Genomic DNA, 26761 nt, shown 5'->3' with positions numbered 1-26761 from the left:
AATGCTTAACTGAGGAAAATACTATTCTATTTTTTTGTGGCTAAAATCAGGAAGAAATAGAACCATTTCCAGAAGAAAGGGAGAACTTTCTTCAGCAGTTGTACAAATTTATGGAAGACAGAGGTGAGTGTTTTTTTTTTGTCATTAGTGTTGTAGGTATCAGGTAAGAACACTATTCATTAAGCTTCATGCCACTTGTAATCATAGATGCCTTTTGTTTGTCAGTATCACCAGCACCTAGCATAGTGTCTACCATGTGGTAAGTGGAATGAAGAAATTGACAGTATTTTGATGGATAATATGGCTATGGACACATAAATAAATCCCTGTATTCTTCCCTGCTTATCTCTCTACCTATCCATGGGACCCTAATGACCTCTTATACTAGATAACAGCAGCAGAATGGGAATTATAGTACCAATTTATTTGCATGTATATAGATATCTCTAGCAAAAAGCCTTCTCCAAAATCACTGTTTGATGTATCTAGGATATGTGTGTATATGAATACAAATGAGTGAGAGACAGAGAGAGAGACACCCACACCATGCTCTTAAGGCGGGCTGTAAGTCTTCCTGTGTCCCAGCTACATAGAACTAAGAGGAGAATTAAACCATCCACAGAGAGGCAGAAATAGAGAAAGGTAAAATCTGTTCGGGAGTCTTGGATTAGTTTACTGAGTCTGCCTTGTGATGTTAAAGAAATGCAAGGATTAGGGAAAGAGGAATGGTGCTAACCTTTACTTCACAGTGATGATCTAGACCTCCAAGAACTATGTCCCTGATTTTCTGGCTAATCTGCTATTCAGAGTATAGTTTCTCCTTTCCTGGAATGATGCCTTTAAAAAGAGAGTGAGAGAGGCAGAAAGCTCTCTAGCTTGAGGAGAAGGACAAAATGAATAATATTTAGAAGTGCCACTATTCTCTGGGAATTAATGTTTTTTAAATCCTTGTTTGTATTGCTGATGAGTAGAAGCTGGTGCTCCTTGTCTTTTGCTCTTGTAAATGCTAGTGGCTACTACAATGCAGGCATCTTTTTATTCTTTAATATAAAATGTCCTGGATTCCTGTATTATTAGTATGAATAGAGACTTGGCCTAAGGAGGGTAGGTATTTTATAGGCTTTTGTATCAGATTCAATAAAAATGTGAAGAAAATGAATAAAATCTAGTATTAGAAAAAGAATGATAAGATACAATTATGCCAGTCATATATCTTTTGGAAAGGACCATAGGTTGTGTATCTCTGTCTATCCTGTTATTCCTCTGCCACTTGCTAACAGTTTGTTAGTTTTAGTGTCCTTGCCCTACATTTTTCCATGTTAGAATGAAACAGAATTATAGTTTTTACTGTACAATCATTATTTCGAGTAGTAGTAAATTAGTAAAATACAAAAAAGTATCAAAAATAACTCTTTGTGAAGCAATTGCCTATCGATTACCTCAGCACTTTCTTCAGTTCTACTAAACCTTGTGTCACTGATTTTTGAAAAATTTAAGTAGTAGACATCATCTTTTTGATTAACAAGGGACTTTTTTCATATATATATATACACACACACACACACACTCACTTTGCACTACGTATGTTTGGTGGTAATATTTGAGTCTTTTGAAATTTACATAAAAACTGTAGTGTGGTTCTAATATATGTTTTCTTTAATAGGCACACCCATTAACAAACGACCTGTACTTGGATATCGAAACTTGAATCTCTTTAAGTTATTCAGACTTGTACATAAACTTGGAGGATTTGATAATGTAAGTTTTACAGTCAAAAGTGAAACATGTTTTTCAAACAGCATATTTTCTTATCTAAAAATTACCTAAAATTGTCTACTAGTAAAAACCTAAGAATAGAAGGAAAATAAAATGGAAAATATAAGTTAGAAACAGCTTCCTCAGATCAAATTTAAATTAAGTATTTAAAAAAATGGGGTATCTGATTTACTGTTTATTTTGTCAAAGTTTTTCATAAACCACCTGTGTTTATCTGAGTCACAGCACAACCATATCAGTGGAAATTCTTTCTTTCTGTTTTTTTGCCCTGGACTCTGGCACTTAATAGTAGGGATCTGTCTTACTAATCTTTATATCCTTGATCTTTTGTACTGTGCCCTGGTATCTATATAAAACATTTATATGTGTGTGTATACAAGCCGAAAATCTCTGTTGAACCGGAAAAATTATCTTAAGGTCTCTATGATATATGTGTTCATCCAATTAAGACTATCTGGAAAAAAAAAGTTTTCTGTAGAATAAAATGCTTTGCTAAGATCTATAGAAATTGTTTGATTTATTAGCTTGTGAGTTCTATGGGAAAGAATACATAATTTAAAAACTCTTATATCTCTGTCTTTTCATTACAAATTTGGTGTAGGAACCTGGATGTTCTCTTATTTACTATGGCACTTAAAAGTCAAATGGATTAATACTTCAACATCTGTAATTCTCTGAGATTTGTTAGAATACTAAAACCTACTTTAAAATATTATAAGCCAAATTTTTTATTTAGAATTTATCAAGGTTAGTATTTTTCATTCCTTTGAGACTAGAACCATTAAATATAAATACATATTTGTATATACTGTATTTATCAAATTATATTCCCCCCTCTTAACTTGGGAGTTTTCATTTCACTTTGTCCATTAGATTGAAAGTGGAGCTGTCTGGAAACAAGTCTACCAAGATCTTGGAATCCCTGTATTAAATTCAGCCGCAGGATACAATGTTAAATGTGCTTATAAAAAGTAAGTTGGTGTATTTGATATAGCTATATTCAATATTTTACCTATAGAGCAGGATGGAATTTGCCATGTAGCTATTTATTTCTCCTAAGAAGCAATCAAATTTTTTCTAGAGTAATCAACTCTATAGTGCCACTTTCTAGAGTATAGTCCAAGAATAATAGATCTGTGAGATAGTCTGCGAAGAAAAGTTTTTCTGGCCAAATAAATTGAAAGTACTGTGTAGATGTTAAAGACAAAGTTTGAAAGTCAAATAAACCCGGCTATAATTCCTGATTCTACCAATTACTAGCTGTTTGTGCTGTAGGTCCATTTATTCTAAGCCTCAGTTTCTTCATTTGTAAAATGTGGTAATACTACGTATCTTGTTCTGATGATTAAGTGATATTTTACATGTACTAGGAGGCCCAATGACTGGCATATAAGAAATGCTCAACAAATTGATGCTATTCCAGATACTTCTAAAAGATACTATTAAAATTACTATAAGATAATGACAGTCTTTTCACTTTTAGCATAGTTTTTTTTATTGAATTTGTTTCTTTGAAATATGTTTGTATTTGGGCTAAAAAGATTAGTAAGACCTCAACCAGAATAAATTAGATTTTTAATACAGCTCAGTATCTGAGAACTTAAGCAAAATAAATGAACACAAAACTACAACTCTCTAGTAATACTTTGAAATGTTTTCCCAAATAAAACTTCTCTTCCTGTTTCCAGATACTTATATGGCTTTGAGGAGTACTGTAGGTCAGCCAATATTGGATTTCAGATGGCATTGCCAGAGAAAGTTGTTAACAAGCCATGTAAGGAGTGTGAAAATGTAAAAGAAATAAAAGAGGAAAGTGAACCAGAGATCAAAGAAATTAAGATTGAAGAAGAGGAGAATATAATACCAAAAGAAGAAAAGCCTACTGAAGATATTGAAAGAAAGGAAAATACCAAGCCCCCTCTGGTAAATTAGATATTGTTAATAGTCCTCTGCCTTCTTTGGTACATTTTCTACATCCTCTGTAAAGTTTTCATAATCAATTTATTATAATTTTATTGTTTGTGCATTTTCTTCATTTCTTATTTGGAAGAGCTATTAGCTGTTTTTGCTTAGTGTTTTAGGAATGGCAGGAGCTTCTTAAAATAACTAATAACTTTATTGATGTTGGTATTGGTTGGTACCACTTTCTGTTAACAGTTAGATCATGGAATTAGTTTGATAATTTTTATTTTTGTTGGTTTAGTTCCTCTGATCTTTTTCTAGGGGAGTAAAAAGAATTTATTAGAATCTATACCTACACAGCCTGATCAGGAAAAAGAAGTTAATGTGAAAAAAACAGGAGAAAATGAAAATCTGGAAGATAAAGATGATGAGACAACTGGGGTAGATGATTCTCTCAGCATAAAGGTAGAAGCTGAAGAAGAAAAAGCAAAATCTGGGTAAGAAATTTGTTTTTGGTTAAGATGCATTTTGGTTGAATGAATTCTTGTAATTTGCTCTTTGTGTGGCTGTATGAATCTCAATTTGACAAAATACAGAATAATTCAGTGATTTGCACTTACTATGTAAATAGACTTTGCCTCCTTCAGAGATCCTACAAAAGCCAAATTGTGGCAAAAGATTTTTGACCCATTCTTCTTGCTCTCATCATGGAAATCCATAAAATTTTGAGCTAGAGAAAAGTATTTTACTGCATTAAGCTATGCTTAATAACCAGATAGTACAAATTTGGGAAGATGGCTTTTTCCAATGTTTTGTAGATGGTATGTTGGCTGTAGCTTCTGAGAGTTGTGTTCATTTATTAAGCAAAAAATAAGAATGGAAAAGTGTTTATAATTAGTTTTCAAAAGGCCAAAATGGTTATGTTGTGCTTGATGTGACAGTATATTTACTTGTTTCGGTCGGTATGGAAAGGTGAATCACTTGGCAATGAAATTTATGTACTGCCAGTGGACCCCTGGATTTCTTAGGTGATCTTTGGCATCTAATCTTTACATCTGAGGTTTAAAAAAGCTAAACATCCCCATTGTTGGTGGTCCATTTAAAATAAGTACAACCAAACTTTTTGGATCATTTTAGTATTTTTGTGAAATTTGACCACGGCATGCAGACAGACAGGAGAAAAACCCATGATTACATAAAGAGAGTAAGAGGTGTTTATTTTACTTTGTTGTATATCTGTGTGTACAAATATATATTTACAGTACTCCTTACTGATATTAGAGATTATTTCAATTATTAGGAAACTTAGTAAGTATCCAGCTTTTTGGCTAAACTCTCTTGATCATTTAGTGTTCTGAAATTCTGGTGGTAACATGCAGATAAACATTGAAGAAAAAACCTGGGTTTAGATGAATATAGTATTCTTGGTTATATTTCTGTGTGTGTAAATATGTATTTGAAGTACTCTTTGCTGCTATGGGAGACTATTTCAACTACTAAGAAACTTAGTAAGGATTCAGCCTTTTGCCTAAAAATCTGACTTTTAAATCTGCAAATGTTTCTGGAATATGTCCTGTATAGAAGGCACTGTGATAGGCCTGTATTTCCTCTTTATTATTAATAATTATCTTAATAAAACTTCAGCTGTTTATAGTATAAACTCTATTTTGTAGGTTTTTAAAAATTCTTCAACTGTATGGGTTTTTTACTATAGATATTTATTTGCAAATGTATCATACCACAAACTGAAATTTTCCTGGTGTGACTGCCTGAATTTTGTAAATGTTCTTTAGAAGCATTGTGTGTTGGGGATGCCAAAGTTGATTTCTGAGTTTTATAAGTGTAGTCAAAAATCTTACAATTATCAAAAATATAAGTATTTTTCTAATACATAAATTATCTCTAAGTAATTAGCTACTACCAAAAGTATTCAGTATCCTTCATTCATAGTCCAGTTTTTGGAGATTAAATAAGTTAGTTAATTTATGTAAAATGCCTGGTTCAGTGCCTGGCCCATAGTTAAATATTAATAAATTGTAGCTTTTAAAAAATAATTTGTTTCATTGTAAGGAGTGTGACATCATACTGGGAAAATCTGATATTTCTTTGTGAATTCAGATGAAAAATCCTTGCTGATACAGTTGGTTTCCCAAAATGTAGTTTTCTAAAAGATAATTAACAAAATGTGTGTGTATGTGCGTGAATGTAATATATACATCCATTTTCCTAACTTATATTTAAGCTGGTGTTCATTTTGTGCTTTCAAAGGCTGTCTTTCTTAGCATTCTATATTCTGTTTGGTTTAGTGCATTTAGCTCTGATTTTGCCCCTGAATTCCTAGAGGAGTAGAATATTTTCTTTGGCTGATAGCCAGTAATTGTGCTGTTTGCTTCTTTATACTTTAGTATATTATTATTTTATTAAGGTATCATTGATATACAATCCCATGAAAGTTTCACATGAGCAACATTGTGGTTTCAACATTCACCCATATTATTAAGTACACCACCCTCCTCACCGACCCCATTACAATCACTGTCCATCAGCAGAGTAAATGCTATATGGTCATTACTTGTCTTCTCCATGCTATACTGCCTTCCCCTGACCTACCTATTACTTTTAGTAAGTTATTTAAGTGACTTTCATTTGGTTTGTGTCTGGGACTGATATGTGAAATTTTTAGTTTTAATTTTTGATTGCTTTGTTTTATTAATACAGAGTTGTAGGTTTTAAATTTCTGATTGAGTAAGAGATTGCCCTACCACTTAAAGTAGGATTGTGTTTGCTGTTATTGGCAGTCATGTTCAGTGTATTATGTAACATAAAATACAGTTTAGAATTTGTTTTCATTCAAAAACTTTAAGACTTTTTATTCTATTTTCTTTCTTGCATAATGATTCTGAGGTGCATGATAAATCTCTTCAGTGCATAATAAATTTCTTCTTTTGTTGTGGCCACCAGAATACACTTCCTCTTCTCCCTGATTGATACAAAGGGATATAATCTTATGATTTAAATAAATAACATTCTTTAAAAAAAGGTCTCAAATGCTTTAGTTTCATGTATGTGTATTATATATATTTATAAATAATTTCTTTAAAATTGTTAGTCATAGTTTATCATCCATAACAGCCTTTCCAATCTCATAGATATTTTAACCTTACTAATTATTTCTTCATTATAGGAATGTCAATGTATTTTTAGTAGAGGTCATGTTTTTTAAATCTTAGATTATACCTAATTTCATTTGTTTTAATTTTTAAGTACCAATTCATTTGACTTTAAATGAGTCTTAAAATAGGAATAATTCTTGAGAATCTTTGTAGACTTTGTGATGTGTTTAAGAGGAAGTGGACATATTTGGTTCTTTTGTGAACCAGATTACTTCTGTGAACACAAGTGTATTAGGTTACCCTTTGTCCCTCCTGCCTCACTGTATAGAAGGACAGAGGTAGAAGAAAAAAAGCATTACATTGCTGCTTGTATCACTATTTATAGATTATTTTTGTTGCCTATATAGTTGCATAGTTAGGAATGATAAAATGTTATTGCTTAGAAGTTTGCATATAGGAATATAAGACTGAAACTCAGTGGAGGGGACTTTTTATATAAATATTTATTAACTTTTAAAGCTTAATGAGCTGTAATGGGGTTCTGTTTTATGATACTCATTCATTTGTCAGCTGTAGAGTAATGGATTCTTTCTGAGAGAAAACAGTTGTAATGAGTATAGATAGACTGCAGAGCAGATAAAAATGAAGTATAATCAAGAATTTCATATTGAAGTTTTTTTTTAATCTAACACTTGGAAAGATTTAATAATTTAAGAATTTCTCCAAGTTGTTTAGCACATATTTGTGACTAATACAAGGTGAATATGCATAGTGAATTTTAGAAAGTACATAAGATATTGAGAAAATTAATAATGGTTTCAGTGCTGCTTCTAGAGTTTCAAATTATTTTCATTTTTGTTTCATGTTATTTGGAATTGGCCTCTCATATACGTGTTTCTTTGGAACTTCCAAGTTGAGAGAATTGGTAAAGGCTTTCAGTAAATATGTAGTAAAAAGAGCAGAAATTGTGGTGAAGTTTAGAATTATAGAATAGAAAAAACTTGATGTGACATTGATGTAGATTAGGATATTCCTGTGAAAGGTAAAATAATATTTCAGTTAGTGTAACATTTCAAAATTTGGTGGAGCACCTGTTAAAGTTACTAAGACAAGCTGTTGGCTAGTAAAATTTTTTTTGCTTTAAACATCCTGGGGCCAAAAATTTTTGAAATTAAAAATAATTTTTAGTAAGAAAATGGCTATAAAGTGTATTGATTCTTATTTTTTTTGTCTACTGAGATGTAAAACACTTTTATAATAAAACATAAGAAACTGTTACAGTCGACCTTACTAGTTTCTTGTTATTCATATTCAGCACAACTTCTCTTCTTCTGGCTATTGGAAATATTCTTTTGATGCATTACTTTCCAATCTTCATTTACTCTAAGTGTATTTTTCTGTAACCACGGTCATCTTGTACATTTTTAGTTTTTAATATTAAATGGAAACTCAGAATTTCATACACATGGAATCTGCTGTTCCCGGAACAATCACAGCCACGATTTTTATCAATTTATGTGGTTTGGAACTGAAAAGGTTATGAAGTGTCTTTTATTAACTGCAATTTTTTAAACCTTTCAAGAGATGAAACGAATAAAGAGGAAGAGGAAGATGAAGAAGAAGCAGAAGAGGAGGAGGAGGAGGAGGAGGAAGAGGATGAAGATGATGATGGCCACAATGAGGAAGAGGAGTTTGAATGCTATCCACCAGGCATGAAAGTCCAAGTGCGGTATGGACGAGGGAAAAATCAAAAAATGTATGAAGCTAGTATTAAAGATTCTGATGTCGAAGGTGGAGAGGTCCTTTACTTGGTGCATTACTGCGGATGGAATGTGAGGTAACTTGAGTTTTAGCTAGTGATTACTACCTAAAAACACTTATAAAATAACATTCTATTTTAAAATTTAATTAAAATTACAGATTTACTAGTATCCTAATTGAGGTCATAGCACTATATTAAAAATATGTAGGTTTTAGTGTATAAATGCCTCGTTTTATGACTTCCTATTACTGTTTTCAGTACTTAGAAGATATCCTTAGTGTCTAGAAAACTGAAGTCTATACAATTGATTTGTATGTTATTCATGTAGGTTAATAGAGGCAACATTATTGGTGAAATGATAGAAAAATCTCTTAAAAAGATGAAAGAGATTTGAACTTCTTGATGTCTATAGGCCATTTATCAGGCTTCTTGCTCTCTTACCTTTCCAATTGCATTGCCACAGTAATCTCATCTTTGTAATCTTCCTCAGTCACCATATTTCTTTCCTTTAGTAGACAGAGCTTTTTAACTTTCAGTTTCTTAAGAAGCTTTAGCTATTTCAAGAAGACCTTACCTCCTCAATAACAGTTCTTGCATTACAGCCTTGTTCAAAAGTCTCAGAAATTTATTTGTATGTTTGAAAAAATATGGCTGAAGTGTCAGCAGGTTTGCTGGAGTAAGCATGCCTTTCTGACAGCTACTGACCTGGGGAACCAGAAGGCAAGGCTGAAGTTCGGTTTTAGGTCATGACCGATGACTTCAGTTTTTTTCTTACACAAGATTTTCTGTTTGAATTTTATCCAGAATTGGCAAGCCAGTTTTGGGATCTGATCATTTTAGGTATCTTTTAAGAAAAACTTAATTCATTTTGGTATGTTTGATATTGTATTTGAAATACAGCCTATGGTAGTGTTGTTGCCCTTGAAAAGTTAACCATAGAAGTTTTAAGTGGTGGTTTCATGCTGTGCCTAGTGTCTTCAAGGAGGAGTATAGTTCTCATGCTTTATGTTTACATTGTAGTCTGTGGTTTATGAAGTTAAGAAAACATCATCTCAAATTCTGTTAAAAATACACTATTTCTTAAAAGAACATTTTATGTTGTTTTGTTGTAGCAATAGGAAGGTCAGGTCTAAAAGCATGTCTAATCTGATTACTTTTCTTATTTTGAGAAAAGTATGGTTGTGATCCATTCTGAAGCTTGGAAAAAATAGCAACTTAAATCATTAAACAAATGTTGAGGAGTTTTGTTTGGGACTTGTTCTTTATTTTTTCTAACCAATAAGAATAACAAAGTTTGGATTTTAAGAATACTTACCATGGATATTGTCCTGAAACAATCTTTTCCAGATACCACTTTTAATATCATGTGTAATTTATCCTTTTGGCTGCCTCTCTGGTGCATGAATTTCCTCACCTGAAGAGCTGGCTATTAATGGTCATGTTCAAAGAAAGATACTTGAGATCTCAGATACATCTGTTATTAGAATATTTTGTCCAGTCTTTGATATATAATCATTTTGATCTTACTAAATGATCTTATTAAATATAAATGTAGAGGAATTTCCACCTTGGCCTAGGATCTAAGTGTAAATATTAAATGTGTTAGTTTAAAATTAGGAAGGAAAGAATTGTATCAGCAAAAACTGATACTACTAAGTAATGCCCATAATAGATAGATAAGAGCTACATCATCTTAGCATCTCCTTCCAGTTCTTTTCTCCTAGTTATTTTGCTAGTTTATGTAACGAGGCTGTTTTCCTAGTGACCTTTATGATATGCTTTTACATTCTGTGGTGAATGGCTAGAATTTAAGCATTCTCCAAGATTCACTGTTATCAGGGCTTGATTATTTTCTGTTGTCTCATTAAATAAAAGAGGCTTAATAGGTATAAGAATTGAGACATTCATAAAATTAATCTGCAGTTAAGATACAGCTTTCTGTTTTGGTAAGAAAAGATTGACTAAGAGAAAGAGTAATCAATCTTATCCTAGGAGAACATGGATTTTAGAGGGTGGGAAGAAATATCCAGTCTTTTAGCTTTGAAATTGATAGAGGACTGGTAGGATAAGGGAAGATTTTAAATTGAGGCATTCAAGTTTTTAATAATATAGAAAGGAAAAATGAGACCTAGTTCAACAAGATAACGCTTGTGTTACTGCAAATGATGCCATCTACTCCTGACAACTCAAGTGTTTATGTGGTATGAACTTTCAAAAGAAGAAAACTAACCATCTTGATGAAGACCTGTAGGGTGGATTGCTACACACACCAGCATCATAGAGAAAACAACTATACCTCAGTAGATTAAGCAATTAATTTTCTTATAGTCGACGTAACAATATTCCTATTCCTCTCTGCAATAATGACCAAGGAGTATGTCTTGATGAATACACAGTAATTATCATTTTTGCTGCTCCTTCATGTCTGAAGTTAATCTACTGACAACTGCTGCAAAATCCTCATCAGCTCTACAACTATTTTCCTATTATTTAGGGGATCTTCAGCTTGATCTCTGAATTTACACTTAAAGATGTGAAATTAGAAATGAAGATTTATGCATGAAGGGTCATGAAATAGTTTTACCTTTAGTGGAAGTCATTTGTTACAAGAGCAATTCAGGAAATTTTATATGGAGCTATTTATGAGAGTTTAAATCTGAAACATCATTTTCCAGCAAACAAATTTTTCTTAGTTTAAAGAAAATACTGTCTTTCTTGTAATTTCTACATTTTTCCTGTTTTCTTAAGTGCTGTGTAAACCTTTACATTAAATATAATTTTCATTTATACCCCTATTTCTCAACCAAATAATGTTAATTTTTGTTATACAAAGGATAGTGTTTGGGCCATTTTGTTTTTTATGATTGTGATGAAAAAAAAAAAAAAAACAAGTTTTACATGCTTATTCAGATTTACTGGAAATAGCCCGAACTTTGTATCATGAACCACCTAATGGCTTATAAGTGCTATAAAACTGGTGCAGAATTTTTTATATGTGCCGACTATGTATAAAAGACCTCTCCAATATTACAGAATTTACTAGTCAGTACATGGTTGGAATAAGTTAGTGTTTTATTATACTCTTCTAAAAATAGCATTTAATCTAGAAAATGGGAAAATGCATAAAATAGAAAAATAAGATCACTGTTAACATCATGGTGTGTTTCCTTTTATCTTTAAAAAAATACATCTTCGTACATTTTTTAAAAGTATATTCATACTTCAGTAATTTTTTATAGAAGGCTGTTATATTTGCTTTAATTTCTCTTAGTGATATTAATATTTAACAGACTTTTTAGTATAATTAGCTAATTGATCCTTTCACTCTAAAGTTTCCAAACTATGTCATACTTGATTTTTGAAAATAAAGTTATACTTTGAAATTCACCTGACATCAATTCTGTTAGATGTGCTGGATTTACCATTGTTCAGTAGTATAGTTAAGTATTTTGGAACTTTCTGGGCTAGCTAGTTGGCATGGAGTTAAAATATTTTTTTATGTATCAAGGCTGATTTATTTTTCTCCATTCATTTCCAGTTTAGCTTTCCATAATCAAGTAGTTGGGAATTTGATCAGAGAATTTTTTTATGTGGAGGATCATCACCTACGTTAAAGGATACCCTTAAGTAAAAGAGTAGCAACACTGTAAAATGTAACTGAAAAATTGTTAAATAAGTAACAACAGTTCTACTATATTACAAGTTATAGAACGGTGAAAATAAGATAAATTATTCTGAAATGTATTATTTGAAATAAATGTATTTCATTTAAAAATGCCTTATTTATCTAAACAAATTGGTTCCTCCTTGGAGGGAATAGTTGGAGGGAACTAGTAAAAAGCTTTCACAACAAATGGGTTCAATCCCGCTTTTTGCAAGCGTTCAACTGATTTTTATTGAATATAACTTCTTAATTAACAAACAAATTCACCACCCATGTGCAAAATACTGTGCTTGGCACTGAAGATATGAAGAAATGGTCCCTATTAAGGAATTTATTGTCCAGGCAAGGTAATTACCCCACCAGGATTTACAGTCCATTGATCCTACTACCATCCTTCCTCCACTGCCTTCAACCCTCCCTTTATGTTACTTAGATTTTTCAGTCACTTGTTACTTGTTATAGTAGTTTTTGTACTGTTTTTCAGTTGCCCTGCAGTTAGTACCCGCCTAACAAAAGCACTAGAACCCTGATTTAATCTAACATTCCTCCTACTCCTTGCAGCTGGAGGAAAGCAAACAGTCACATTAACTGGTATTATTTTAAAGTCATGACTATGAACCTCATGTGGGCATTATATGTCCTCTTCCATTCACTATTCTATTTTTTTAGAAGACTATTTGATACTATTTCTTACCTCCTCAAATCCCTGTCCTCTGTTTCAGCTGGTGACCGTGCTTCTTACCTCATTGAAAAATGGAAATAAGAGAATTTCTACAGACATCCACTACATCTACCCTTTTACCTGTGTCCACTGCCACATTCTCTTCCTTCTTATCTTAGACTTAGGTGAACAAGCAAACTACCTCTAAAGCCATTCTTCTAATCGCCTTGACTTCTTGCCAAATCAGAGAGACGTGGGCCCAGAAATTCTCCCCCTTTTTCTCTCTCCTGTCAGTTTCTCCTTCTATACTAAGTCATTCCCATCCACATGAAGACCTGTAGTCATTTCTCCCATCTCAGAGAAAACTCACTTGAGCTTTCTCCTACTCTCCCACTGTGCCATTTCTTTGCTCTGTTTCCATCCGGTGAATGGAATTACCTTTGTTATCCTCCACTTGTTACCAGTTTCTCTCCTGTTGTTTTTGTGTAAACCACTTCCAATAAGGATTTGCACCCACCATGCTACCAAAACACTAGTGACCCCATCTAGCTGAATTCCATCTGTATTTCTGACCTCTTGGCCACTTGCTTTATTGATGGGACTTGCCCCAGCTGATGGCTCCTTCCATGCTACTTTTCACCTGGCTTCCAGCTGCTGCAGCTGAAACTGTTTTTCTTATTTTCCTTCTCTACCTTTCTCAAAATTAAGAGACCACTCCTCGATTATTGATTGATTATTATTAGCATATAATTATTATTAATTATAGGGGATTATTTTTTCTTTCATTTGTTTTTTCCTTTCTAATTGTTCCCTTCTTTTATCCTTCTGATACCCATTTTAACTTCTTTTACATTCTGTTCCTATTTTTCCAGTAACTTTTGAGTAATTTTGAGTCACTTTTCTGATAATGAAGTTTTCTGAATTTTTTTTTGGTGCAAGGGATTTGACCTTCTGGACTATAGCTTCCACCTAGGATTGTGGGTAACTTTTTTTTCCCATTGTTCAAGCTTTCTATGTCAGAACCTTCATGTTTTGAAACTGCATTTAATTTTAAAACATGAAAAAATCCCAATTCCATATTCATTCCATTATATATATCCCTTACCACATCAAGAAATAGTACATGCCTAGCATTTGGTTGGTAGTAAAATAATGAACTAAACTGGACCTCCTTGCAACAAAATGGAAGTAGAGCAGAAGTTAAAATCCAAATAAAAGGGACTGGTTTATAAAAGTAATACTTTATAGAATATAGAGACTAATGGGGGATTAGGACAGATGTGGCCTAGCTCTCTAGCTGGAGTGTCATCTTAATTCTTTTATATATGGTAATTCTTTAACTTTCTGAGGACCTGTCAAACTGTTTTCCACAGATGTTACACCACTTTACATTCTTACAAAGTTCTAATTTCTCCATATCCTCATTAACACTTGTTATTTTCTGTTTAAAAATTTTTTTTTAATTATAGTTAATCTAGTGGTATCTCATTGTGGTTTTGATTTGCATTTCCATAATACTAGTGATGTTGAGCATCTTTTCATGTACTTCTTGGCCGTTTGTTTATCTACTTTGTCTGTTCAAGCCCTTTGTCCATTTTGGAATTTTTTTGTAGTTGTTGAGTAGAGTAGTAGGAATTCTTCATATATTCTGTATATTAATCCCTTATCAGATAGATGATTTGCAAATATCTTTTTCCATTCTGTTAACACACAGGATTGGTTTTCACTGTCTTGATAGTGTCTTCCGATGTACAAAATTTTTTTGATTTCGATGAAGTATAATTTTTCTTTGTTGCCTGTACTTTTGGTGGTGTATTCTAGAAAAGATCAAGTCCAGGGTTGCAGTCTGGTGCAGTCTTCTTTCCTGTTGCTCTTTTAGGATTAGTTTATTAACTATTTTTTCGTATTATATATGGTTTTGGAAGGAGTTCTCTGTTCTCACCTCTCATGCCACCATTTTAATCCTTCACCAAGTCCAGTGTTATGAAAAGTTCCCTTTATGTTTTCTTCTGAGAGTTTTAGCTCTAATATTATAAGTTTTTCATCTATTTTGAATTAATTTTTATATATGATTATGGTAGTCAGTTCTTTTTATGACCTCTTTGGGTCATATAAAGAGCCCATCTGCTAACTAGCAGTCAAAATGGGGTAGAGAGCAAGACTGGAATGAATCTCATTAGAAATGCTCAGATTCTGTGACTTTTCTTCCACTGCATATCTCCTTTTGTCCTTTAAAATTTCTTTGTTACTTTTCAGCATAATTATTCTGTTCCTTCCCTCTCAGAATATTCTACCTACTTCCTTCTTTTACCTCTCCACCCCCTTCTGTGTAATCTGATCCCTGCCTACTTTAACTATATATAGCCTTTAGATTTAGGAATATTGATGGAAGAATACAGAGTTCTCACATGCTTTAAAATAATAATTCTGGCAATGAGAGAAAGAAAGAAAAATACTCTAGGAAATGGTCTGCTTTATTTTTATAGTGTTAAAGTTAAAGAACTATAAATGAAGACCACTTGACAATGGTTTCCAAGTAAATATCTGTAAATTTGCTTTAGGGGAAAGAAAAGGAACATTGCCCTAATCCTCACCAACCTTTCCTATTCTGTTTGCATGCTTCTTTTCCTATGTGCCATTCCTCTTTTGATGCTTCACTGTCATCTTCTCCAAACTCTCACCTCCACAAACCCTTTTTTCATCTAGCCTGCTTACTTACATTTATGATAGAAAGCATTTTAAAATTAAAAAGGACTATGATAGTCAAAGGGCTGTGTTACTGCTCATGAGAAAAATTCTTTTGCAGCATGTAAATGTTTTGTATCCATCCTACATGTAGAGAAATTTAAAACAAAGCTTATAAGCAGGAAATACAGTGAACATAAAAATAACTTTTACTTAAAAAAATTACTTTTTTGAGTGGACTAGTTTTTCAGTGCAAATGAAAATAAACATTTCCTTTATGAACAAAGATTAGTAACTCAGATATTTTTGCACTCAAATAGGCTTGCTTTCTTCCTTTCTGTATTCAACTTAAGAGTGTTCTTAAACTGGACCTGTTCCACTTGGTAGTTTTTGTAATTGGCAGGTATATTTAATATAGAACATTAACTTGGACCCATTCATTTGGTAGTTTTGTAGATTGGCAGGCACATCAAAGCACATCAGTATATTTGTCTAAATGTATACAAATATTAATCCCCTAAATTTACCAAATGTTAATGAAATAAACTTCTGGGGTACTTTTAAAAGTCAGTATCTGCATCACAATATACAATGAGTGCCACAGTTGTTAACCATTTTCATTGATCTTTGTAGCCTGGTAGAATGCTCTGTGATATGTCCTTAACATTACATACTACCTTTTCCTAAAGACCTATGCCTGTTTTCATTTTACAAAGTTTAATTCTCTAGGAAAACCTCTTGATATAATTAACTATACCAGTCTCTTGGACTGTTTGTGTCAAATCTTAAGTATGATTATGCTACAATTTTCATGATAGAAATAATATTCTGCTGTTGTATTCTGTATTGTGATGAACACCTTTCTTGTATCTTTGATATGTATTTAAAACTGTTAAGTGAAGGGGAAATATGAAATGTTAATAGTATGCTTAGAATTTTATTTTTTCAATAATGTAATACTTTTTATTTTGTATCTTAAGTACATGACTAAAAGCATTAAAAATTGTGTTCAGTGTGTCTTTTTGTAAATTTTGCTTTAACCATCTCTCAAATTAAAAATATATGTATAAAATTGAGATTATTACAGAAAACTCATGAAGTAGGCAAATACGGATAAAATTGCTTATAAAGTTTATAATTAAAAACTAGTGCTTCTTTTCACCATGATTCTGTTTTCCTATTATGATATACTTCTTTAAATTGAAATATCATTGATGTATAATCTTATATTGGTTTCAAGTGTGTAGCACAGTGGTTTAACAGTTATCCATATTATTAAATCCTCACCCCAGTAGTGTGGTTACTATCTGTCAACATAGAAAAATGTTACAGAATCATTGGCTATAGTCCCCATTCTCTACTACTACCCCTGTGACCGACCAACTTATATTATTATTGAGAATTTTTGTGCCCCTTTATCTCCCTCACCCCACCTGCTCACCCCTCCCCCTCCCTATGATATACTTTTTTCCATATTTTCTTACCCACTTCAGGGGGGGAAATTTCTCTCCTTGCTAAGATAGCCTGAATGTCCACTTTAGATATGAGGTTTTCGAAAGTTAGGTTTCTTATGTGACATACATTAACTTTTTTGTATACACATAAAAAGATATAAAATATATATTGTTCAGCAGTTGTTAAATGAGGCTATCCATTACAGGGAACAAAATACAAATGGTTTTAATATTTTACTTACTGATTGGTTAGATTTTATCTTTTTTATAATCTGTGTGCATATTTCAGATAGTGAGTTAAGTATTATGTCAGTTTGGTTTTGCTTATGAAATTATTTTTAAAATACCATTCCGCATGTAATTATGTTTTTTAAACATCTAAAATTATGTCTTTTGGGTATATATTAATACATGCTGATAATACTTCTCTGGAAATGGTTTAGTTGGGTTTAAAAACAAGCAAGATCTCAATCAATGTAGGCACAGTAACCATTCTGGTATCTTATATCTGGTTGACTAGCATTTTTTTCCATTTTTATTATTGCTGAATGATTTATTTCTTAGATGATTTGCCAACACATCCAAACAAATATAAAATTTCTTAGAACTCTGTTTTTCTCTGGTGAGAGCAAGTGGGCTATGGTCTCTGACTGGTTCCTTGTAGCTTTAAAGTATTTTAATTCAACACATTTCAAAAAATCAAATACTTATGTGGCTTCTTCTTTTGGAAGGTTCAGAAGGTTTGTATTACTACTTTTGTAATGCTGTTTGGTGTTTTCTCTGTTAAACCGTAAGCTCCTTGCGGGAAGGAGCTGTGCTGCATTCACTGCTGAATATCCTGTGTCTGGCACAGAGCCCAGCATGTAATGAGTACCTTAGAAGTATTTGTGGATTGAAGAAACCCTTGGGCAAACTTTTAGTCTTGGAGTTTCATACAATTTTTCATTTCAGGGATTGTCTGGCCCAGCTCCTTCATTTCATGTAAGTCAGGGAGCAGATCTTTTGAAGCCAAATAAGTTGCTCATGCACCTGTTCTATCATGTTTGTTCCATTTGTTAAATATTAACTAGATGATCTCAATAGAAATATTTTCAGATAAGTCATGCATATACTTTGAAAATATTTTCCTTAGTACTTTAAATATCAGGTAAGATACTTGCCTAGATTCCATACATTAATTAGAGGGGATTTATTGGTAACTGAATTGAAAAAGTATGGTCTAAAAACTAACAGACTTAGTCTTAATTTTCTAATTCAGTATTTTTAATATTTATTTCAATATTTGTTTTTCTTTGTTTTTCAGTACATTTTTTAAACTAAGAATTTAGTCATTCGTTTTTCTTTGTGCCCTAGCAAACTGTATTTCCTTTTGTCACCAAGAGGCCAATTACTTTCTTCTGATCCTAATTTCTAAAGGTGAAGTCCAATTAAAGGCAGGATAGTTTATATCAATAGTCCAAACTTCCTGGTTTTCCTCAGACATTCTTATAAAACTCTATCGCTTGGATCTAAAGTTGCAAGTCATTTTGTTGGTAGGCCAAGCACTTAGCTTAAATTTCTCTCCTAGTTCTCAAGTTAGACTATCACTAAACATAATAGTTGACAGCAGTAGGCCTGCTATCCTTGGAGAGAAACCTAGGTATTTAACAAAGTTTCTCTGAAGACCTGTTGCCCTAAATATCCATTAAGTAGTGTTCTTCCTGTGCAGTAGAGAGACCCCTATCAAAATATGCACTCTAATGTCTTGATTCTCTCTGATACTTAAAGCAGAGTCAAGATATTGAAGAGTCCCTGGGCAGGGGTGGCCATTACAGCTGAGGGAAGGACTGCATGTGCATGCATTTGGGGCTGTCTGAGAAAAGGACTAGAAGCATTTTAAAACCAAAACTTTGTAGTTGACTTAGTTATTAAGATTCTTATTTTTTTTTAAGACTATCTCGAGGGATGAGATTGAGAAATGCTTTATTATTTTATGTGTCTTAGCTGCAATTTTCTACTCTTTGCCAATTCTCAGTAATTTCAGGTTTTATGGTATTTGAACTAAATTTTCCCATTTTCTATCTTCATTGACTACTTTATCTGTTATGCCTAAAGTAAATATATTATAGTCCCTTTTTAATATATATTAAATGTACTTTATAAAAAGTCTACATTTATATAGAATAAACAGCATCAACTGCAGCTTTTTCTTGTAATTCTGAACTAAATTCCCTTCATTCAAGTCTTTATTCTTGGTATTGGATAGGAAATCAGAACTCTTGACCCAATAATATTGCCTCTTTTATTTAAATTAACTGGCACTAGTAAAATCAAAATTTTAAGTGGCCTTGCTGTTGTCTACAAGGAATGTTGGTTTTTTTTGGCACTGGGTTTTGTTTTTTTCTCACATGAATTTATGTTTCTCTCTTTTCCTGTTCTTTGAAAGTATTCTGTAAAGAAAATAGAACACTTGACTAACACTGAGTTATTACATAAAGAGAAAGAAATTCCCATTTCCTATTTTTAAAATACAGTGATCAGTTATAGATATCAGTTTATTTTCTGATCATTTTTTTCCTAGTAAGATTAATCAGGCAACTAAATATTTGTCAATATCAGTGGTCTCAACCACTGTTTATTTGGTAAGGGCATTTGTAAATTGAAAAGGCTACTTAAACCAAACTTTTCACACATTGTTTTCACCCATTCTCCCATGGGTGGTACATTTTTGATAAAGCTTTTTCAGTTGCTGGTCTGTTACTCTTTTCTGTGCTTACTCTGAATAGGACCTGGTGTGCTCTCTACCTTCATCCTGGTATTCCACTGCTTTAACAGGCAGTCGATTTCCGATCCTTCTCTGGCTCTGTGCATAGTTCTTTTCTGGCAAGCCTGTTGCTTGTAAGGACACTTGGCTTCCATGGTTTGAGTGTTCTTAGTCTGTGAAATAAATTGGTTGATAGATTTGTAAGACATGACCTACTTCTAAAGTCTATTAATTTAAATAACAGTAAAAGTATTGTGTTGCACATTTTATAAAAATAGAGCATAAATCTGAGAAAAGAAAAAAATCTAAAAGAATAGTGTCAGAATGAGGGAATGCCCAAACAAATAAAAAGCATTCACAAAGTAGAATAGAAAGGGGCAAATAAAGCAGTCATAATATTAGCTAATATTTGTAGAACCATACATTAATTACCATGTAATTATTCTGATAGGAAACATATCTCAGGAATTTTTCCAGGAATCACCAAAACCATACAGAATATTCAGTAATTTTAAATTGAAATTGTTGTCCAGAATAGTAAGACCACAATGTTTAATTACTCCTATTCAAATATTCTACAAGTGTGTGTAGTTTGTTTTATCTAATTCCAAAATCTGTCTTTTTTTGTATCCTGCCTTGTCTAACACTCTTTCCACATCCAGATTCACTAAAGTTCTTCTGATAACCACTCCCCTCATACCATCCTTACTTTACAGTTGGGTGGAGGAGAAAATAATTACTACATAGTGTCTGTAAACTGGTGGTGCTTTGGCAGTGGGCATCAGCCTGTACCATACCAAGTAGCCATGATTTTATTTATGCATATGTTCCTTCTATCTCGTTCCTAAGAGGATTTAAGCAACATACATTGTCTCTGAGTCATAAAGAAAACTTCCTTTATCCCAGTGAAAATTTTGATGAGGCAGTAACTTTTTTGCTTGTTTAATGTCTTTGGTGCTCCATGTAAAATATTCAAATGTACAATATCATGGTGCTAGTGTTAAACTGAAAGCTACTGTTTTACCCTAATTTGAAATAGAGTTCATGTCAAAAACCCAAGTTGAAATTGAAGAGCATTCTTCTTCTTGGTAGTAAAAATGTTTGGTATTATAAAACTATGTACATAACAGATACTCTTTGGTTAAGAAAGATAAATACTGTTAGATATTTGCTTAGCTAATGTTAATGTGTGTAACCATTATGAACAATCTTCAGTTTATCTCAGGAAAATAGCTGGTTTTGTTTTCTTTTAAACAAAGTACATAGCATTGACTTCTGAACTATATTCAAGTAAGAGCAACTTCTAAGAGTTCACATTCAACTTTTGCAAAGGGCGAGAATGTTTTCTGTTCATTCAGCACCTTTACTTCAATTTTGGAATGAACTAACTGCTTTCTTCCTAAGCAGAATGCAATTTTTGGTAGTAATAGGAAAATTTAAAGTACTGTAAATAAATAGGTAGGTGCTGCTGTGCTGGTATAACTACCAGAAGGATTTGAGTGTGTTTAGAAGAATGATATTTTATTCTCAAAATGATATTTTATCCTCAAAAAACAACATGTGATATGCATGTTTTTCTTAATTTTATTGTTATGTAATTTTATGATACAGAATAAACTAAATCTGATGTTGAGAATGGCTTGACCAAAAAGTCACATAACTAATTAGCAGAGATTATGTAAAGACTCCTAGAACTCTTTGCATTCCTTCCTCATTCTCTCTAATGATTATAGTGGCCTTCAACAGCTTCCAGCAGATAGATAAAAACATAGCCCCTTACATGGGGTTGAGCCCTCAGCTTTACTGCAGCCAGTAGTTTGCACCAGCAGTGTAACTCTGCCTCTGATGGTTGTTATAAATACTTTCCAGTCCTACTCTAGAGCAAAAATATAATTTATTAGTCAGGTCATGACCCAAGCCACTTACTTCCTGACTTTATTACTTCATTTAGTACCTTTAATACTGAGAACATTTGAATTTAAAAGTGATTTTCAGCTGTTCTTGTTCTGGAATTAAAAATGTCAGTGAGCTTTTCATTTTCCACAATAAATGTATGGAACTTTTGAACATAAAAAGAGGCTAATTTGTTTTGTTTCTTGATTAGTCTTTTTTTAAATTTTATTTTGTTATCATTAATATACACTTACATGAGCAACATTGTGGTTACTAGATTCCCTCCATTATCAAGTCCCCACCACATACCCCATTACAGTCACTGTCCATCAGCATAGTAAGATGCTATAGAATCACTACTTGTCTTCTCTGTGCTAATTTGTTTTTAGTGTTTATTTTTTTCTGGCTGAGTTTTTGACAAAAATAAACTGTTTTCCTTTTTTGGTTTAAACAAATAGCTTTTTATTGTAGTCAGTAGTAACTGGTACCCTATAAAATCATGTAGACTGAGTAGAGAGGCCATCGTAGCTGTTGACTTTGAAGTGTCTGCACATGTAGGAAGCATCTCAGATAGTTGAAAAACTTGGCAGAGTAATGCTTTTCTAGTATTTTATGAAAAGGTATTTTTTTTAGGTGATTTTGCATTGATTATAAGTTACAGTACTATGATCTTCTGTTACACAGTGCCATTTAAAACTGGAGCATATCACCTTAGTTGCCTGATATGTTTAGAAAAAAATTGCCTACTTAAGAAGAAAATAAATAAGAATGTATAGAAAATATTGTGATTTATCTTAGTAGTTATTATACAGATTTGGTTTATCTCTGGTGTCGCAGAGTAAGGAGTGCTAGCCTAAGAGCCAAGAGATTCTGCTTTCTAGTCTTGGCTCAGCCTCTAACTGATACTATATCCTTGAGCAAGTCACTTCATCTCTCTTCAGTCCTTGGTAGCTTTTTTCACTGAACCATGAAGTTGAACTGAATGATGTCCAAGGTCCTTTCCAATTCTAAAATGTTACATTTATGAGTTTTCCATTAATATGGCATAGTTACTTCTGTGATATGTTTTACATATTTAATTTCCTTTAATTTTAGATATGATGAATGGATTAAAGCAGATAAAATAGTAAGACCTGCTGATAAAAATGTGCCAAAAATAAAACATCGGAAGAAAATAAAGGTAAGTGCTTGTTTTGCTATACATCATAGCTCTTAATTAAAGACATTTTCTTCCAAAATGATGTTAAGTGTGGGTATATTAGTGTTAGAGTTGGAAATATTCTCTTGAAATAGAAAATTTATCAAATGCTAGATTTGGGTACAATTAATATTGTCAGCTTGTGGAAAGGCACTTTGCAAATAGTACTGAATGACCTTTGAGGTTTTTTTAGTTCCAACACTGTGTAAGGCCAGCCAGCCAGATTTCACCTATCCATTTCAACCTCTTCTGGCCCCTCTTGTGTTCAATGAGGAGCCGTAAAGTAGTGTGCATGGGAACCCCGGGGTACTGTGATAGTTGTAAGCTATTCAGATAAACAAAAGGAGACAGCTGGAGGCAGAGGAGAGCCTATCTACAACTCTTGTTTTTCTGTTCATCTTTATCTGACTCTATAGGTAGTGGAGTAGAAATATGTTCATAAGACCCTATTAGCCATACTCTAGATAGATACTGTGGGGAATCAATGTGTTAATGAGCTTGTGGAAGTTAATGTTTTTATGTATAATAGAAGTACTCTTGTTTATTCTAAGACTAAATCTTTTCAATGTTTTGCTAGAAAGTAGACCATTAACTAGGTTTAGGATATTTTTTACCTTTTTAATATTTTTTTATACATTGATGGTATATATAGTTGAGGTGTTTACTAGTTCTTCTGAAATTCAGTCTTCATATTCAAAGTGACACGCTGTTTACTTTCTTGCTTAAATGGTACCAAATAGTAAAAGCTTTCTCCTAGCAGGTTTTTCTTTTCTCATTATAAAATTGGGTCCATGTTATTAAAGTTCTGGCATAGCATCCCAATAGCTACAGCTCGGGACTTCTCACACCACTTCTCATCTTCACTCTTGGTCTTTATTGGAAAGTATGGAAGTCATGCTGTACTCAGCACTGTATTTAGCTACTGGAAGAGTTTTCTCTGTATGGCACTAAAAAGTCAATTTCCTTACACAAAGCAAGTTTTAGGAGTAGTATTTCTTAGAGGATAGGGTAGGGGTGGGAGAATCAATATTAGAATATTACTTAGAGAATTTTTTCTAAATACTTTACTTCTCAGTTCAGTTCTTCACCTGTCCTAGGCATATTAAAAATTACTGGTCATAGGGAAGAGGCATGGGAACTTTGAAAAAGCTTCCTAAATAGTATTCTGATAATTGCATACCCGTCCCTCACTTGACCTCATCTGACTCTGAGAACTACTCACCTCTGACAGTAATTAAAAGCCATATTTGAATTTTGAGGTAGACTATTTCTGCCTTCAGAATATACGGTATATTATGACCTCTGGTATGAAGTGGTGAAAAGGCTGGCCGCAGTGGTAGTCTACCTACATGTAAGCTTTTTCAGTGCATTCTGAGAATAAAGCCCAGATGCTATAAGTCAGTGGATCTCACACTTCAACATGTATCATAGTCACTGGGAGGATTTATTGAAACTCAGTCTTTCTTATTAACTACATGTGAGGCTGGTTCTAGGAGTTTGCATACTTAACAAATTCCCAGAAGATACTAAATGTTGCTGGGTCCGAGACCATACTTGAAGTACCATTTCCTGAAGTTTCCTATATGCAATGAGGTAACTCCTCTTCTGTGCTTCCAGAATGATACTAGCTATGTACCATTTTAGGAGAATTGTGAAAATAGTTACTCAGATTCTGTAGTCTGACTATATAACAGGACTTCTGAATTGTTTATTAATACATCATGCTCTACATCATCTTTTAGAGAGCTTATATAAATTATTTTTCCTATGAAATTATTTAAAGTAAATTTCAAAAATTGTTTCTAGGAAATATATTATTAGCTCTGTTCATCTATTTGTAAACAATTTGAGAAAATTTCTCATTTTTTTCCTGTATCATTAATTTTTGAACGAGGCAGGAAGGTTGCCCCCAGCTTGACTTACAGTAGGTCATTTGTTCAGAGTTACTCCCAGCTGTCAACTGAATGAAGATGCTTAGAATTTTGTCATTCCCAGCCCATATTTTATATTGAGAGTGTTATAGGTTTTAAAACTACCAGGTTGAAATTGTGTTTCTTTAAAAAAAAAAAATGAATATTTAATTTAACCCTACTGTGATTTACATTTGAAGGACATGTAACACCAATTGTTAATAATATGGAGGTTTGCTAGTCTTAATTGCCTATCTGATGGCTAACTTATTTCCACTATTAAAATATAAATGTTAGACAAAACCTTTTTGCTCATCCTGCAGTATTTGTGAAATATTGAAAAAACATCTCTGGCTATGTTGAGAGGATTTTGTATTCTTTCTGTGTTATTTAATAATATATTCTATAACTTTGAGTTGAAGTGAGTATGAACATTGTTGCTACTAAATGCCTTATAAATAAATTACAGCTAACATGAGATACTTTTTTTCCTTAACCTAGAATAAATTAGACAAAGAAAAAGATGAAAAATATTCTCCTAAAAACTGTAAACTTCGGCGCTTGTCAAAACCACCATTTCAGACAAATTCATCTCCTGAAATGGTATCCAAACTGGATCTTACTGATGCCAAAAACTCTGATACAGCTCATATTAAATCCATAGAAATTACTTCTATTCTAAATGGACTTCAAGGTAACTATGACAAACATCCTGCTGCATGCAAGTATTTGTTTTTAGTTTTTGTAAGTAAAATTCTATCAAGATAATTCTTATATGATCAAATTCTGTCTTTTAATTGAACCAGAATTTTCTTGCCTCTATTAATATTTGAAATAAAATCAGCCATTAATTGAGGCTTGGAAATATTTCTATTATTAGTAACTCTAGGGGCTACAATTTAACATTTATCCTATATTTCTGATAATGTGTTTTCATCAGGTACCATCCTTTCTGTAGCCATGTAAAGCATACTTTGTGTTATTTAATATTAGATTATAAGACTATATCTAATTTTTTGTAAAGAATATCAGAGTTTGCTTACCCTGATTATCTGTTATGATCTCTTTTATGATGACATTATTACTTAATATTTAAGGCAGAATGAAGTGTAACTCTGAATAATAAAAGTTACGAGGATAGGAGGATGAGATTTAGTAAATCTCGTGGTCAGAGAAAAGGGGAAATACGATTTACCAAATGAAGTAAAATAATGTATTTCCATGAAAATATTTTATATTTTTCATAACGTAAGAAAGTGTAGATTTTTATTTATTTTGGATGTCATGGAAATTATTTTTGTCTCTTAGTTCACATGGAGATTTATATGAACTCATCTATTTAATGCTGTAAATATTCTGAAGTTCATTTTTGTAATTTTCTAATGTAGCAGACATGCAGAACAGTATATGGAGAATATATATGTAATTTAAATATAATATAAACATTGGTATGTCTACCACAGTGGTGAAAGAATATTTATGTAAAAGAATTCTGTCTTCCCCAGAAGTAATTAATACTATATCTTTAATCATTCCTTTACTTTTATTTAGAGTTGTATTAAACATACATATATATATAAACACAGTTGACCCTTAAACAATGGGGGGCTGGTGTGCCAACTCTCTGTGCAGTTGAAAATCCACATATAACTTTGGACTCCCCCAAAACTTAACTACTAGTAACAACTGTTGGCCAGAGCAAAGCCTTACTGATAAATAGCCAATTAGCACTTTATGTGTTATGTATTATATACTGTGTTCTTAAAGTAAACTAGAGAAAAAAATGTCTTCCAAATTGTCACAAATTTTACTTGTGTTTAAGGAGTCTGGCTCACAGCATTTACTGCAGAAGCTCCAGTCCTTTTGGGCTCCTCACTGGGGTTCAGGTAGCAGTGAAAAGATGATGGGAGTAGTATAGCAAGGTGAAACCCTTCTCCCATGTAAACACTGAGGAAACAACTATAGCAAATACAACTAACCCTGAAAACAACCTGAAGGCT

General features: G+C 32.6%; 1 protein-coding gene across 6 annotated transcripts in view; it reads left to right on the top strand.

The window, feature by feature from the left end:
- Positions 1-26761, top strand: part of ARID4B (AT-rich interaction domain 4B) — a 169228-nt gene that overhangs the window by 105402 nt on the left and 37065 nt on the right. For 4 of the 6 annotated variants that reach the window (XM_036919279.2, XM_036919280.2, XM_057505735.1 and 1 more), the window contains exons 12-19: positions 51-123; positions 1664-1758; positions 2650-2747; positions 3465-3699; positions 4000-4175; positions 8374-8628; positions 22749-22833; positions 25263-25455. In XM_036919279.2, the coding sequence (XP_036775174.2) occupies positions 51-123; positions 1664-1758; positions 2650-2747; positions 3465-3699; positions 4000-4175; positions 8374-8628; positions 22749-22833; positions 25263-25455 (1210 nt within the window). The remainder of the gene's footprint in view (positions 1-50; positions 124-1663; positions 1759-2649; positions 2748-3464; positions 3700-3999; positions 4176-8373; positions 8629-22748; positions 22834-25262; positions 25456-26761) is intronic. The other 2 variants (XM_057505733.1, XM_057505734.1) reach the window with 2 other exon arrangements.

Source organism: Manis pentadactyla, chromosome 8 (assembly GCF_030020395.1).
Source record: "Manis pentadactyla isolate mManPen7 chromosome 8, mManPen7.hap1, whole genome shotgun sequence".
In the NCBI taxonomy this organism is placed as follows: Eukaryota; Metazoa; Chordata; class Mammalia; order Pholidota; family Manidae; genus Manis; species Manis pentadactyla.
Note: the sequence above shows the minus strand (reverse complement) of the source record. Positions and strands in the feature narration are given on the sequence as shown.